Source organism: Micromesistius poutassou, assembly GCF_964030765.1.
Source record: "Micromesistius poutassou genome assembly, contig: SUPER_1_unloc_1, whole genome shotgun sequence".
Taxonomy (NCBI): domain Eukaryota; kingdom Metazoa; phylum Chordata; class Actinopteri; order Gadiformes; family Gadidae; genus Micromesistius; species Micromesistius poutassou.
In genome coordinates this window covers 1,049,889-1,063,810 of record NW_028180643.1, presented here as the reverse complement: position 1 = coordinate 1,063,810, position 13,922 = coordinate 1,049,889, and the positions used below count along the sequence as shown (strand labels likewise).

The window sequence follows — 13,922 nt, the reverse complement described above, 5'->3', positions numbered from 1 at the left end:
GTGCCCTTTGTTCCCCCCTCTTGACTATGTGCAAGTGTTGCAGCTTTTTATTACCTCTTAACTACTAGAAACTAAATTTAAAGGTCCAACAAGAAAAGAGAGCAGAGACACTTTCATCACACAACAATATAACACACACTCAGATCCTTCGTGCAACATGTTGACGTGGCCTATACAAATAATGTTTCCAAATATTCAACCAAATATTTTTCCAATTTCCCTGTAAAGTCCCTGTGAATGGGTGCAGTGGCAATAAAAGTTTTAATAGAGCAAGTTCAAGCCGGGGAAAAGTGATATGTAGAGACAGACGCATGGGTAAGGTTTGTAGCAGTGGGGCCATATTTCAATAATTTTTAAGTAAGATACACATCTGATATCTATTTTACTCAGGAGGACTATGGAGAAGGGTTATAAGCTTGAACATGTAAATCTAAAGTAAAGTTTGAAAAATAAATGTTTATTGCTTATTTTAGCTGGATATATGGTTTAGTTTATTACTTATTTTAGCTGGATATATGGTTACGTTTAGTTATTAGGTTAGACATGGTTAAAGGTATAATATGTAACATTTCCACATAAATTATGTAAAAACGACTAGACCTGTCATATATTTGTGAGAATGTCCTCTGGTTGACTGCTGATGGGCAAAATAGCCTAACGAGCACACCACATGACATGTACATTACGAATATAGTCAGCTATTTTTTCAGGTCAAGGCCTGAGCCGGAGGCCGCATGTCCCAACTAGGGGAGATGCTGGAGACTCAGACAATGCACCACACATTCGCGAGAACAGGAGTCAGTCTGCTGATAATATTCGGCCACAACTCAGGGTCAAGATACCCCTCGAGAAGCCCTCGTACCTGGAAGACACTCATAAAGACATCAGAGCCCAGAGGCTCAAGGTCAAGCTAAACATCCAGAAACACACACACCAGCCTAAACGCACACACCTCGTTGGGAGGGAAAATACAGCATAAGACTACCACACAGAACACCTCATGCTTTTCTGAAGCAGAACTTCCACGGAGGCGAAGCTCCAGACGACCTCAGCGCTGTTAGGGACTTAGAAATATTCGATCTCTCACTCTTTATGAATCTGTATCATCTTTGCTACTTTACTCAATAAATCCAAGGCCCTCGTGCTGACAGACTTTATTACCTCTCCGTCTCATTTTATCTGGTCAAGTAACTAGACAGACTGATTTTCCCTGTCTTTTGCCTGTCTCTTTAAGACACTGTTCAGATTTTAGACCGCTCCCAGCTCAGAAATACAGAGAAATACATGAATCTCAAAATCAATAGACATGTTGTATCATTTTTAAAATGCTTCCCTTCCATGTATAATATTGTGGCGAGCAGCAGGGGAATGAAGAGACGGGAGCCCAGATTCAGCGGGTTACAACTCGCGCCCCCCTTACTCCGCTCGACTGCCAGAGTTGCCTTTATTGAACACACACAAACACACTCCACCTAACCCATCACCATGAACATCTGGGATGGTGTTAAACGTTCTGTAACTCCACCGTCACCGAGGTGGAGATGTGTAACCTTTATTTTTCCAGATATAAACAATTAAGAACAGTTTCTTATTTTCAATGTTGATCTGGTCCAAGAGGCCCCAACAGGAGTACAGGTACAAATAACAAATAACAAATAACAAATAACAAATAACAACAAACAAAATGAAGGGATGTGTGTGTGCATGCATGTTTGTGTGTGTGCGTGTGCGAGCAGATGAGTGTGTCTGGGTGGAGAAAATAAATTAAGATGTGTCAATGTTATATTGTGTGTGAAGGGTGTATGCAAGTGAGAAACTGGGGAATCAACAGGAGCAGGGGTATACTAAAACATTGTTAAGTTTCTGCTTGAAGGCAGACTGTGATGTAAGGGCTGTAAGTTTGAGGGTGTCTTGAATGGTGTTCCAGTCAAAAGCTGCTGCAAAATGAAAGGAGTTTCGGCCAAAGGTAGTCCTGGAGCGTGGGATGGTAAGTTTGATAAGCTCAGATGATCTTGTGCAATAAGTGCTTCTGGAGAGATGGAGAAGGGAGGAAAGGTAAGAGATAAATAGGTCCCCCATATTGCCACTGCTGCTAAGGACCTAGGAGGGCACCAAAGGTCCAACTAGTGGTAGTCCCAACCTCCCCCAGGATCCCTTGCTGCACATGGCGACCACGGCCACGGTCGCTACAATATATAACATTTTAACATTGAAACATAAAACCGTGCGGCGTCAGACATAACAAGGGGGTTCGCTCTGTCCATGTGAAACTCAATTTAAAGGTAAGACAAGACAATAGAGTGGAGACACTTGTGTGTCCATTTTCCCTTCATCACACAACAATATAACACACATGTAACTGTCCCAGAGACTTGTTGTTTTGGTTATGCAACTGTTCTAAGTTCCCTATGAAAATTATTATAAATTAGATGCTATATATATATATATATATATATTTCCTTTGTAATTCATGAAGGTAAATGTTTAAAAATGACGTAGTGACGTAGTTGGTCACGGGACCTGACCTTTGACAGGAATCGCGGGTTATACGTAAGGGACGTAAATAATACTGTTCACGGTCCAAGAGGCGCACACGGTAATGGGTTTATTCACAGTTGTAATATTAAGTTCATTTCTGTGTTAAGCTTGAGATTTAAGTATTGTTTATCGTCCTTTTTTGTAGTTTTCACGGTGTCAAGCGATGTACGACCTAGTAAAGACATCAGTATGAAGCGTGGCCATTATTCCATTGGACCGGTGCAGTTACAACACACACACACAGCTTTACCATGATGCTTCGTGCAACACATTGACGTGGCTTATACAAATAATGTTTGCAAATATTCAACGCCCTTCCAATTTCCCTGTGAATGGTGCCTTGGCAATAAAAGTTTTTTTACATTTTATCTTGGTTTGTTCTTCCTACCTAGAGCCAGTGCGAGCATGCACGTAGCCAGCTATGAGGTCACCAAGGTCGGGACCTCTGTAATTTTTCTCAAGTTAAAGATAAAATTTGAAACTAAATACAACTGTACACAAAATCAGCGGTTTAGAACTTTTAGAACTCAGAGATGAGTAAATGCTTAGTTCAGTTGAGACTTGTTGTGCTGTGTCCACCGTGTGTGACATCTGGAGGTGGATGGTGCATGCGCCGAGCATAACCCCATGATAATAAAGCCAGTAGCGTCAAACCACGACCCTAGACAATGTGTTTTAAGATTCAAGATTCAAGATTCAATATATTTATTGCCATGTCAACAAGTTGATAGGAATTTGTCTTGGTACAACTCTCAGACAGCCAAACATGAAGGACAGACATCATAAGTACAGAACAGACAATGTACAACAAACAATAAACAATCCCAGCAGACAGTAGTACTGCAGACCATACCCGACAGACAGTAAAACAGACAGAGAAAGTGCACAGTGCATACAGTTGTTAAAGTGCTGTTAACATATCTTTAGTGCAAGTTCAGATTTCTGATAGCCAGAGGGTAGGTGCTGTCTCTCCTATATCTTCTTCCAGATGGAAGGAGATTAAAGAGGTCGTGAGCAGGGTGAGAGTGATCTGCTATGATGTTTTTTGCCTTCCTAATTATTCTGGTGGAGAAGAGTGAAGAAAGTGAAGGGAGACTGCAGCCTATGATTTTTGATGCTCTGCGTACTACTCTTTCCAGCCTTGTTTTGTCCTGAGCGGTTGTGTGACCGAACCAGACAAGCATGGAAAAAGTGAGCACGCTTTCAATAGTTGACCTATAAAAGTGGGTCATGGCAACTCGGCTGACTTTTTGAGCTGCCGCAGAAAGTGGAGTCGCTGGTGGGCTTTGCTGATCCTAATATTAGTGTTGAGCTCCCATGATAGGGATTCATGGATTGTGGTCCCAAGGAACTGGAAGGAAGTGACCCTCTCCACCTCCACCCCATTAATGGAGAGCGCAGAGAGGGGACTGGGGGACCTTCTAAAATCCATCTTTGGTTTTTGAGATGTTGAGTATCAAATTAAAGCTTTCACACCATTTCACCAGCCCCTCCACTTCTCTGCGGTAGTCAGACTCATCTCCGTTAGTAATAAAACCAACAACAGAGGTATCGTCTGCAAACTTAAACAACAAGACTGAACTAGTGTGTGATTGACAGAATTGTGTATATAAAGAGTACAGAAGTGGGGAAAGGAGGCAGCCCTGAGGGGCGCCAGTGTTCAAAAACTTTGGCTGTGAGACATGGTCACCCATTTTAACCACCTGCTTCCTATTGTATAGAAAATTGAAAATCCATTTACAGAGTGATGTACTAACATCAAGTTCCTGTAGAGTGTCAATCAGCTTCACAGGAACGATGGTGTTAAACGCTGAGCTAAAGTCCACAAAGAGGACACGGGCATATGTAGATCTTAACTCCAGATGTTGAAGAATAGAGTGCAAACAGAGTGAAACTGCATCATCAACACACCTATTTGCTCTATAAGCAAATTGGTGGGGGTCAAGTGAAATACTGGACAGGTGTTTACATACCAGACGCTCAAACACTTTCATAATGACAGAAGTTAAGGCCACAGGCCTATAGTCATTAAGACATGTGATTCTAGTTTTCTTAGGAACAGGAATGATCACAGCAGTTTTAAAACAAGCAGGCACAATACCAAGTTGGAGAGACCAGTTGAAGATAAAAGTGAGGACAGATGTTAATTGATCAGCACAGTGTCTTAAGGTGGCGGACATTACGCCATCAGGCCCCGCCGCCTTCCTGATGTTCTGCTGGCGGAGCAGTATTCTAACCTCATGCTCAGAGATAGTGGGTGGAGGGTCACCCTGCTCTCTGTAGCAGGGGGGGGCAGGTGATTTCCACTATCAAAATGACAGTAGAAGTCATTAAGCCTCCCAGGAAGAGAGGGGTCGCTGACTGAAGCATGGTGCTTGGTATTATAGTCAGTAATGTCTTGCAGCCCACGCCAGACACCTTTGATGTTGTTTGTAATTTATTTTCAAGCTTAGCTTTATAGGAAGACTTGGCTTTCAACACAGCACGCTGAAGTTCATATTTCAGTAATTTGTATTGTACCATATCACCACTCTTAAAAGCAGCCTGTTTCTTCCTACATAGCACTCTCACTTCATTATTAAACCAGGGCTTGGTGTTATTAAAGACAGGAATAGCTCTTGTAGGAATACAAACACTCTCACAGAATTGAATGTAGGATGCGATGGTGTCATTGTAGGTGTTAATATCCTGGCCATCAGACCAGAAGTTACTCCATATAAGTGGTGCCATCAAAGAGATACACAGAGATATCTGTAAATTGGCATTTGCCTGTCTTGTTTTTGCCTTTCAGACACCTTTCAGAGTAGCTCACATTAAAGTGAACTGCTCACACTTTGGCTTTCTAAATTACGTTGGATGAATTGCTTATTTTAGCTGGTTAGATAGTGTAGGCATTAGTTAGTTAGACATGGTTAAAGATATGATATGTAACATTTCTCCATTCAATTATAACACTCATCCAGCCTTACTTACCGGTTTTTACCTGTTCCACAAACCAAGACAAGTTGGTTGCAATAAAAAGAGCAATGTTTTTGTTAAATTCAACGTATGTCTCACGTTTCCTTTCCTTCAGAGAACCCCATAGTCACGCTCACAGTCAGGGCTTGAGCAGTAGTATTTGCAGACATGAGCCTTTGGATTACTTAATGCAAATCCAAGTTTATCAGGTGCTGGTCCTTGATGCAGACGCTTCATTCACAGCAGAAGGACCTACCGACTGCCGGTGAGTACCATCTTCAAGTCAGAGAGACAAAACTATTGAAGGATTTTTTTGTATTGCTCTGTAATGGTAGACTTCTTACGTTTAGCCAACTAAGATTAATGTAATATCTCAATTACTTATAGCTCCATCTCAAATGATCTATTTGTTTTCTAATAGAATGTTAATATGAAGGAATGTATACCTAGTAGCTAGTATTTTCTATTGACTGGGCATGTTGTATCTCCAGAACCATGGGGGCCAGTCGTCTCATCTGCAGCGTCATTGGTAGGTATTCCACACAGCACAGAATAAATTGTTATCCAGTTCTTAATATTGAATTAATACAAATGCAACCTTTGACAGCAGACCTCCTTTGTTTATGTGATCGTAGGTGTGTGTAAGATTCCTACCACAGATAGTTTGAATACTTAATTGATACAATAGATGCACAGATATATGCTCATTACTATTAGCTGATAAATATGGAATTGGCTCATTAAGTAGATTCTAATTAAGTAGAGTATTTTCTCATCACCAGGTGTTGTGGTCCTCCTGTGGACGTCACCTGGATGTTCAGGTATTTCTATGTGCCCCATTTAGGGGACGATGAAAAGTTATCCACAGGCAATTATTTCAATTTGTTTTCAACACTATAATGCAATGTGACAAACTACTCTGTGATTTTACTCTCCATTAAGCTGCATCCCGCTTTAACGTGGCGTTGAGCGGTACGGCCATTCAGTCTTCAACCCACTATGGCGGGGTGGCCAAACGTGCCATCGATGGGAACAGCAGCCCTCAGTGGGAGCACCACAGCTGCACCCATACCCAGCGATCGGACACCAAACCATGGTGGAGGCTGGAGCTGCCTGGTGTGTACCGGGTGTCAGAGATCCAGGTCACTAATAGGAATACCGTTAGGGAGAGGCTCAACGGTGTGGAAATATTCATTGGGAATTCACTGGTGAACAACGGCAACGACAATCCAAGGTGAATCACTGGTGTCACCTACCCTACTATCACTCAATACTGTTATACTCCCAGCCAAAACGTTCTGGGTTTGATCAATAATGACCTTGATCTGCTTTAAAATGTATTTGGATTTTTAAGTTAATTTTAAGTTAGTAAATAGCCTTCAATATTTTGCTCCCTGAAAATAAGTAATAAATAATAACACAACAAGTGCCCTGCTCAAGAACACCTGGAAACTACTGTCTATTCTCTTTGTCTCTTTTCCTCAGGTGTGCCATCATCAACGATGACCCAGGCTGCTTGACTCAGACTGTCATGTGTTGGGGAATGGAAGGAAGGTTTATCAACTTCTACAAGTCCTCTGATGATGTAACAGATGCTTTGACGTTGTGTGAGGTCAAAGTGTACGGAGGTAGGAACCCAGTCCATCATGACATGATCATCAAAGGTTGATGGGTGTACCAGTACCACTGTTGGTCAGCCATCATTTGTCAATGGTCAAATGCTGCTGGTCCTTATAGCTCAAATGGTAGAGCAGGGCATTAACACTGCCAGGCTTAGGGGGTTGTTGTAATCAAGGATACGTGTCTTAAAGGTTGTATGAGTGATTCTAGGCCAAAACATAAATGATCACATACATCTGATCTTTCCTCACGATCCGCTAGCTGCCCGCCCCATAAGCAGGCCGTCAAAAAAACGCATCTCTGTAGGGAGCCTGTGCTCCGAGATCGTACACCAGTGGCGATTTCTATAAGACTGTGTTATGATATTTTTAGTCCAGGAAAGGCCGCTGAGACAGGATCGCTTTTAACTCACTTTATTTGGTTAAGGTTTTGGTCTATTGTCTATCGTCTATGAAACAAAAGAAGAGGAATGGTATATAACATGCGCGGAGCGTCTCTAAGCTTGGCATCTAGGATACGCCGCCTAGAGATTCTGATTCTAAGATGGCGGAGTCCGAGTTAAATAGGCAGGTAGAGGTGGGCGTGTTCTGTGGCTTTAAAAGCCCGCCCTCTTCATCTATGTATGATTAGCTGCTGCCCCCTTGTGGCTATGCGCAAGTGTTACAGCTTATGTTATATGTTGGTACAGTGGCTATGGGAGAATATTATGGCTGAAATATGTTACAACAAGGGAAGTTCAGCTTCTCCTAAAATTAAAAAAAATAAATGGTCAAATATATACTGTGGTGTTAACATTTCATTTACTAAAAATGCGTTGGAACACATCCATCTCGAAGATGAGTTTGTTCAGAATCAGCTGCTTATCGCAGGTCGACTGATTCGATTTCCTTCTCATACACTCCTGTAGCGTCACAGTGCATTTGCCTGTTGAAGCTCAGCGTCCATCCACTTCAATGGGGCTGCATAGAACAACTTTTTTTAGTGCGTCGATGGTCATTGGATAATGCTGCGATTATGTCCCTCCCACGGACGCTCAGCGTCTCTGGGGGTGAATGAAGGAGTGGGCTGGCCTGGACGCTGCGTGATGATTGGAGGGTCTGCGAAAGACTGAGTGTGAGAAAGTGAAACCCTTCTCAATTCCAGGAAAAGTACTGGTGTATTGCTTTAGTTAGGTGCCAAGCACAAAGTGCGAGGAACCTATTGTAATTGTTAGTTTTATTATTATTGTACTTGTATTTGAAATGTTTCCCCCCTGGTACATGGTATGGCCTAACGGGCCTTGATTGGTCCACCTGAGACAAATCAGGTGCCTTATTTAAGGGGGTTGCATTGTGTGTTTGGGGAAAAAGAGGCAAGGTAAGACTGGCTTGACACGAGGCCAGTACTTGCCCATTCTGTTATGCTAAATTATGGCTAGGCTAGCAAATTGCAAACAGTTTGTCTTTTTGAACAATTCATTTATATTTTGTAACTAAGGAATTTTATTTTGTTTATTTATTCTTCTGTCTTTATTGTGGAAGTGAATAAAACTTCACTCTTTTTTGGAATTGTGTTTTTGCAGTTGCCGTTTGATTGACAACGATTTTGAAATATAAAAAGTCACCGGAGCTCTGTTCATTCCTCATTCCTCAGTCCCATTGCAGATTTTGCAAGCGAGTCGAAAGATGAACTGCAACCTTCTTTCTTGATATTTGCTTGGCAAAATTGCTAAACAATTTTCATTGTACATTTCATACGCTTATTCACACAATTACTTGCTTCAGTTTAACATGATTTCCACATTTCCTTGTTCAAGTTTAATATTGTTTTGGTAGTTGGCCATCACTTTGATTCAGGGAGCCTGAGGTCTGAACTTCAAGTCCTGTATTCAAATCAGGACTTGCAGGGTGACAGGGTGATTTATTGGTGTTCTTTAAAGACATGGAGTTGGACAGTGCAATGCCTCAGCTTTACAAACTGTTGTCATTATTGGCAACAATTGGAGCTACATCTGCAGGTGTAGAAAGGCCTAGCTAGCCTAGCTCTGCTGGCCATTGAGAGGACACTGGTCAAGTCACTGGAAAAGACAGCTAGTTGGTATGACTTGAAAAGGAACAGAGAGCATAATTTACATATACATAAATTGACAATTTATATGATGTAGGCCGAAAATGAGCTTCCCCTCTTTGAAAGACCAGTAGCTGCCACTGTCGTACACCAAAACAAATGGTACTACCAACCACCAGGGTGGGAATTTCACGACGGCCACGGCCTTCGTTGCCCTGCACTTTGGCCTTGATGCTGTAACATATTTCAGCCATAATATTCTCCCATAGCCACAATACTGAGTAAACATAGCATAAGCTGTAAGACTTGCGTCATAGATGAAGGGAGCGGGCTTTTAAAGCCACAGAACACGCCCACCTCTACCTGCCTATTTAACTCGGACTCCGCCATTTTAGGAGCAGAATCTCTTGGGCGGCGTATCGATTAGATGTAAAGCTTAGAGACGCTCCACGCGTGTTATATACGATCCCTCTCCTTTTGTTTCATAGACGATAGACAATAGATCAATAACCTTAACCAAATAAAGTGAGTTAAAAGCGATCCTGTCTCGGCGGCCTTTCCTGGACTAAAATATCATAACAATGCCCTGTGAAAAAATGTTAAATTTATGGCCAAGGTGGCCTTTGTGCCCCTGTCAAACTTCTAGTGTAAACAACGCTAGTGACGCGTGGTGGGCTTTTATGGAATTACGGCCATCCTAGTGCGCGCAGTAGGCTAGTCCCATGTCTGTGGATCAGAGCAATTGCTCTGCTGTGATTGTTCCAAAATAGAACTTGCGCAACTTCGCGAGCTGCGCAGGTGAAGTATCAACATCACATGACCAACCTCCTCAGCAGTGTTTGTAATAACGCCGTTTAAAATAACGGTGTTAGGTAACGCCGTTATTTTTTCAGTAACGGGGTAATCTAACTAATTACTTTTTCCGTTGTTACAACGCCGTTACCGTTACTGACAGTCAGTCTCTCTCTCTCTCTCTCTCTCTCTCTATGCAATGTTTTACAATGATGTTTTTCAATGTTTTGAAATTAAAACAAATGTTTTAATACATAATTAATGTTTCTTGGTGAATGAGAATGTTTAAGGTATTAATCTAAAAGGTAAAACCAGCATAATTTAACAGCCCTGTCATGTGGCCTTTGTGCCCTTAAAAAAAATGTGAACGGGAAGGCCAAATGGCCTTGCCCCTAAAATGACGAAATTCCAAGCCTGCCACTCAAAACCAAAATAAATAGTATTCCAACCAATCACAGACAAGGGTTGGGTATTGTGGGGTTTCGCGCTGCGTTCATTTTACTGGATGCACGAAACACAGAAGGGAGGGGCGAGCTGGCTCTGTTTGTTTGGGATCTCACTTCAAATAGAGTGCCAAAGTCCCGCCCCTTCTAGTGGTCCCCATGGGACCTATGAGATTGTAAAATATGAATGGGTTTCAATGGAGAGAAAGTAATTATTTTCTGGTCCCAGTCTTTATATGCCCCGGATTACACATATGTTGTTTGTGGATTTAAATAATAATATTTCATGCAAAGAAAGCTAAAATTTATCACAATGAAGTTTGATAATGTTTTTTGGTTTTGTGTGAGGCCGCTTTGTGCACTACAGCTCTTTGCTGCTCTCGACACGAATGATATGCGTCACCACCTGCACTTGGAACTCTGGTACAGACATAGAGATCTCTCTGCTCCACTTCACTTCACTTTTTTTCCAAGGGGAGGATAACAGCATCCAAAAATATAATTCGGGGCATGTGGAGAGTTTCAGTTATGCCGATGGGGAGATAGCCGGTCTTGTCCACGCCAGTCGCAGGGAGCGTGACGTCACATACATGTAGTCTTTCTCATTGTGTATTCTCTACAGCCTTTAACTGAACAATTGGTCAAACGGTCAAACTCTTGACATAAAAAATTATCATTTAAATCCACAAACAACATATGTGTTATCCGGGGCATATAAAGACTGGGACCAGAAAATAATTACTTTCTCTCCATTGAAACCCATTCATATTTTACAATCTCATAGGTCCCATGGGGACCACCGGAAGGGGCGGGACTTCGGCACTCTATACCAACAGAAATGACGTCACCCAACATCGCTGATACAACCTTTGAATGAATGAATGAAAACTTTATTGAACAACAATTAAAAAAAGTTCAAAAGGATAAAAAAACACAATAAAGCCCACAGGCTTGTTTCCATTGTGGTCCTTTTAATAGTAAATAGTCGGTAGGGATTAGATGTGTTGCTCAGATACTTAGAGGAAGACTTGCAGTGCTGCGAGCAGGCGTGCGGGAAGTAGTTTCCGTCCGGTGGTGCTGGTTGTTGGCAGGGGGTCGGGGTCCACGTAAGGTCTGTCGGCTTAATGGCGCATTCACACCAAAAGCGATGTGGTGGCACAACTCCATACAAAGTCAACGAATAGACGCGTTCCAGGCGCCTGTCACCTGGAACATGTCTGACTTTGCAAGTCACACCGCCCTGTCGCTTTTGGTGTGAACGAGGCTTTAGGCTGATTGCTATCGTGTCAACACATCTGAATGAACATTGAGGATAGTTAAGATTATTATCACTCTCTTCGTCCCATTCCCCAAACGTGAAATACAAAATGTCCTGGAACCGAAGAGATAATTATGAGCTATAAAAAAAAAAAAATTTAAACTCCACCAGGGGGTGCTGCAGCACCTGCCACACACCTACTTCCCGCGCCACTGGCTGCGAGTAGAACTTCCTCAGCTCTACACTGTCAATTGTTTCCCCAGAGCCTGCTGCACCCTCCATGAGCATTCAGGAGATGGGGAGGAACATCACTCTGGTGGGGACGCGGCTGTGCTGGTCAGACGCCCTGCTCTACTGCAGAGACTCTCACTGGGACCTGCTGAGCCTCAGGGACCCAGAAGACCAGGAGATGATTGATGAGCTGGTGGCTCACGCCCCCTTCCCACTAACCAGCCACCTTTGGGTGGGCCTACGCAGGTACTGGCCAGGCTTTAGTGTCTAGCAGGCAATCTAGTCCTTATGATCATCAGGTTGTCCATCACTTTGTCTTATGAAATACCATGAAAATAAATAAATTGAAATATTTGGCCACATTATTCCAGCCCCTGTGGAGGCGTGTCCAGTGTGGAACCTTCCACATGGAGGCAACGCTCTTGTGAAGAACATAATAACTTCATCTGTTCGACAGGTCAGTGTCCAGCCTATAGAGCCATTACCAGGTCCTTATCAAGCCAATTATTCTTTTTTTTTTCATTTTTCAGGAAACTTTTTAACATTTACAAACAGCTTGAAACAATAGAGAAGGTAGTTTGATCTTCCTGTTTGGGAAAATAAAAGTAAAATACTACACTCAGTCTAGGAGTGTGAATGAGGTAAATCTGCTGTAGGTAGATAGAGCCATTAGGTCCTTATAAAGCCAAATATACATAACCTTCTAAAGCTTTTTCAGTCTACTTTTTATGGAAGCCCATTCCTGCCAGTAACAAAAAAAATTATGTTACTTATGTTATATCAAAATTCTGAGATAAAAGTCATAATGAGATAAAAAGTCAAAATTCTGAGATAAAAAGTCAGAATTATGAGATAGAAAGTTAAGTGTGCATGCGCTCCAGTAGTGCAGTTTTCAAAGGTCCCTTCATTGTCACCATCATCACTGGCATCCCCAACCATGCTTAAATTAACTAAACAAATTAGATCTCTGTTCGTGTAGCTTTGGCTACACAAACAGGTCTAATTTGTTTAGTTGTAATGGTGTACTTATTGAAAGACATTAACAAAAGTAACCATAGCTGTAACTCTTACCTTATTCAGGATTGCTTGTCTTTTGCATGGTTCAGGATGCCAGCGATGATGTTGACACACTTTCTATCTCATAATTATGACTTTTTAGCTCATTATTATGACTTTTTATCTCATCATTTCGATTTTTTTATCTCAGAATTTAGACTTTTTATCTCAGAATTCAGACTTTTTTTTTACTGGCGGGAATGGGCATCCATAACTTTTAAACATTTACAAACAGCTGGAAATAGTGAGAGGATCAAGCTTCCTGTTTGGGAAAATAAAAGTCCTCATAAGTACTACGCTTAACCTAGGAGTGTGAATGAGTGTAACCAGCTGTAGGTATTTTACTCCACTTTCATTAACCTTCTCGTATATATATTTATATTTCTGCAGGTCAGACAGAAGGAGTGAAGAAGTTGCACTTCTATACTTCCACAAGAGAGAATCAAATTCGCTGCACCTAACTTGGCCTCACTAGGAAGCATAGCTGCTGATTCCAACGACGTCCTAAGTAGTGAAATTTCTGAATGCTGTAGCCCAGATTGTGGAAGCTAACTAGTTCCTCATCCGTCATTATGGGTGTTGTGAAAACCCACATTTTTTGCTAGAGCAGCATAGAGGATACATTTACTTTACTATCTAATCAATCAACTTATTTATGAGCAGATGTAGGTTAATCATGCATCAGTCCTTTCTTTTGAAATGTGGAGATTGTAAGTTAAAGATGGTATCAAAAGACTAGATAAAGTATCTGTTGGCCTTTAGCTCTCTGTCTGACTTAGCTGACTCAGAAATTGTATCCAAATGGTAGGGTTTTATCTTAAACTCTGATTGATTAGGTTGTATTCAGGGATGTGTGTGTTTTAATAATGTTAACTCTTTTTCCAGATCTTTTTTTTTTCTTTTGCATATAAATGTAACATAGCTAATGTTTGTTTCCTAGTGTGATCCTATTATCACTGACCCAAAGACTAATTTGACTG

General features: G+C 41.7%; 2 protein-coding genes across 2 annotated transcripts in view; one reads left to right on the top strand and one right to left on the bottom strand.

The window, feature by feature from the left end:
• The window catches only part of LOC311338053 (uncharacterized protein), a 156,948-nt gene that overhangs the window by 99,262 nt on the left and 43,764 nt on the right, over positions 1-13,922 (bottom strand). The gene's annotated exons all lie outside the window — the stretch shown is intronic.
• On the top strand, positions 5,992-13,403 carry LOC311338031 (uncharacterized protein; the record flags this gene model as incomplete). Its single annotated transcript, XM_084488950.1, has 6 exons — positions 5,992-6,025; positions 6,439-6,730; positions 6,982-7,124; positions 11,919-12,149; positions 12,248-12,343; positions 13,333-13,403. 6 exons carry the CDS (start codon positions 5,992-5,994, stop codon positions 13,401-13,403), a joined length of 867 nt encoding a protein of 288 aa, XP_084345076.1.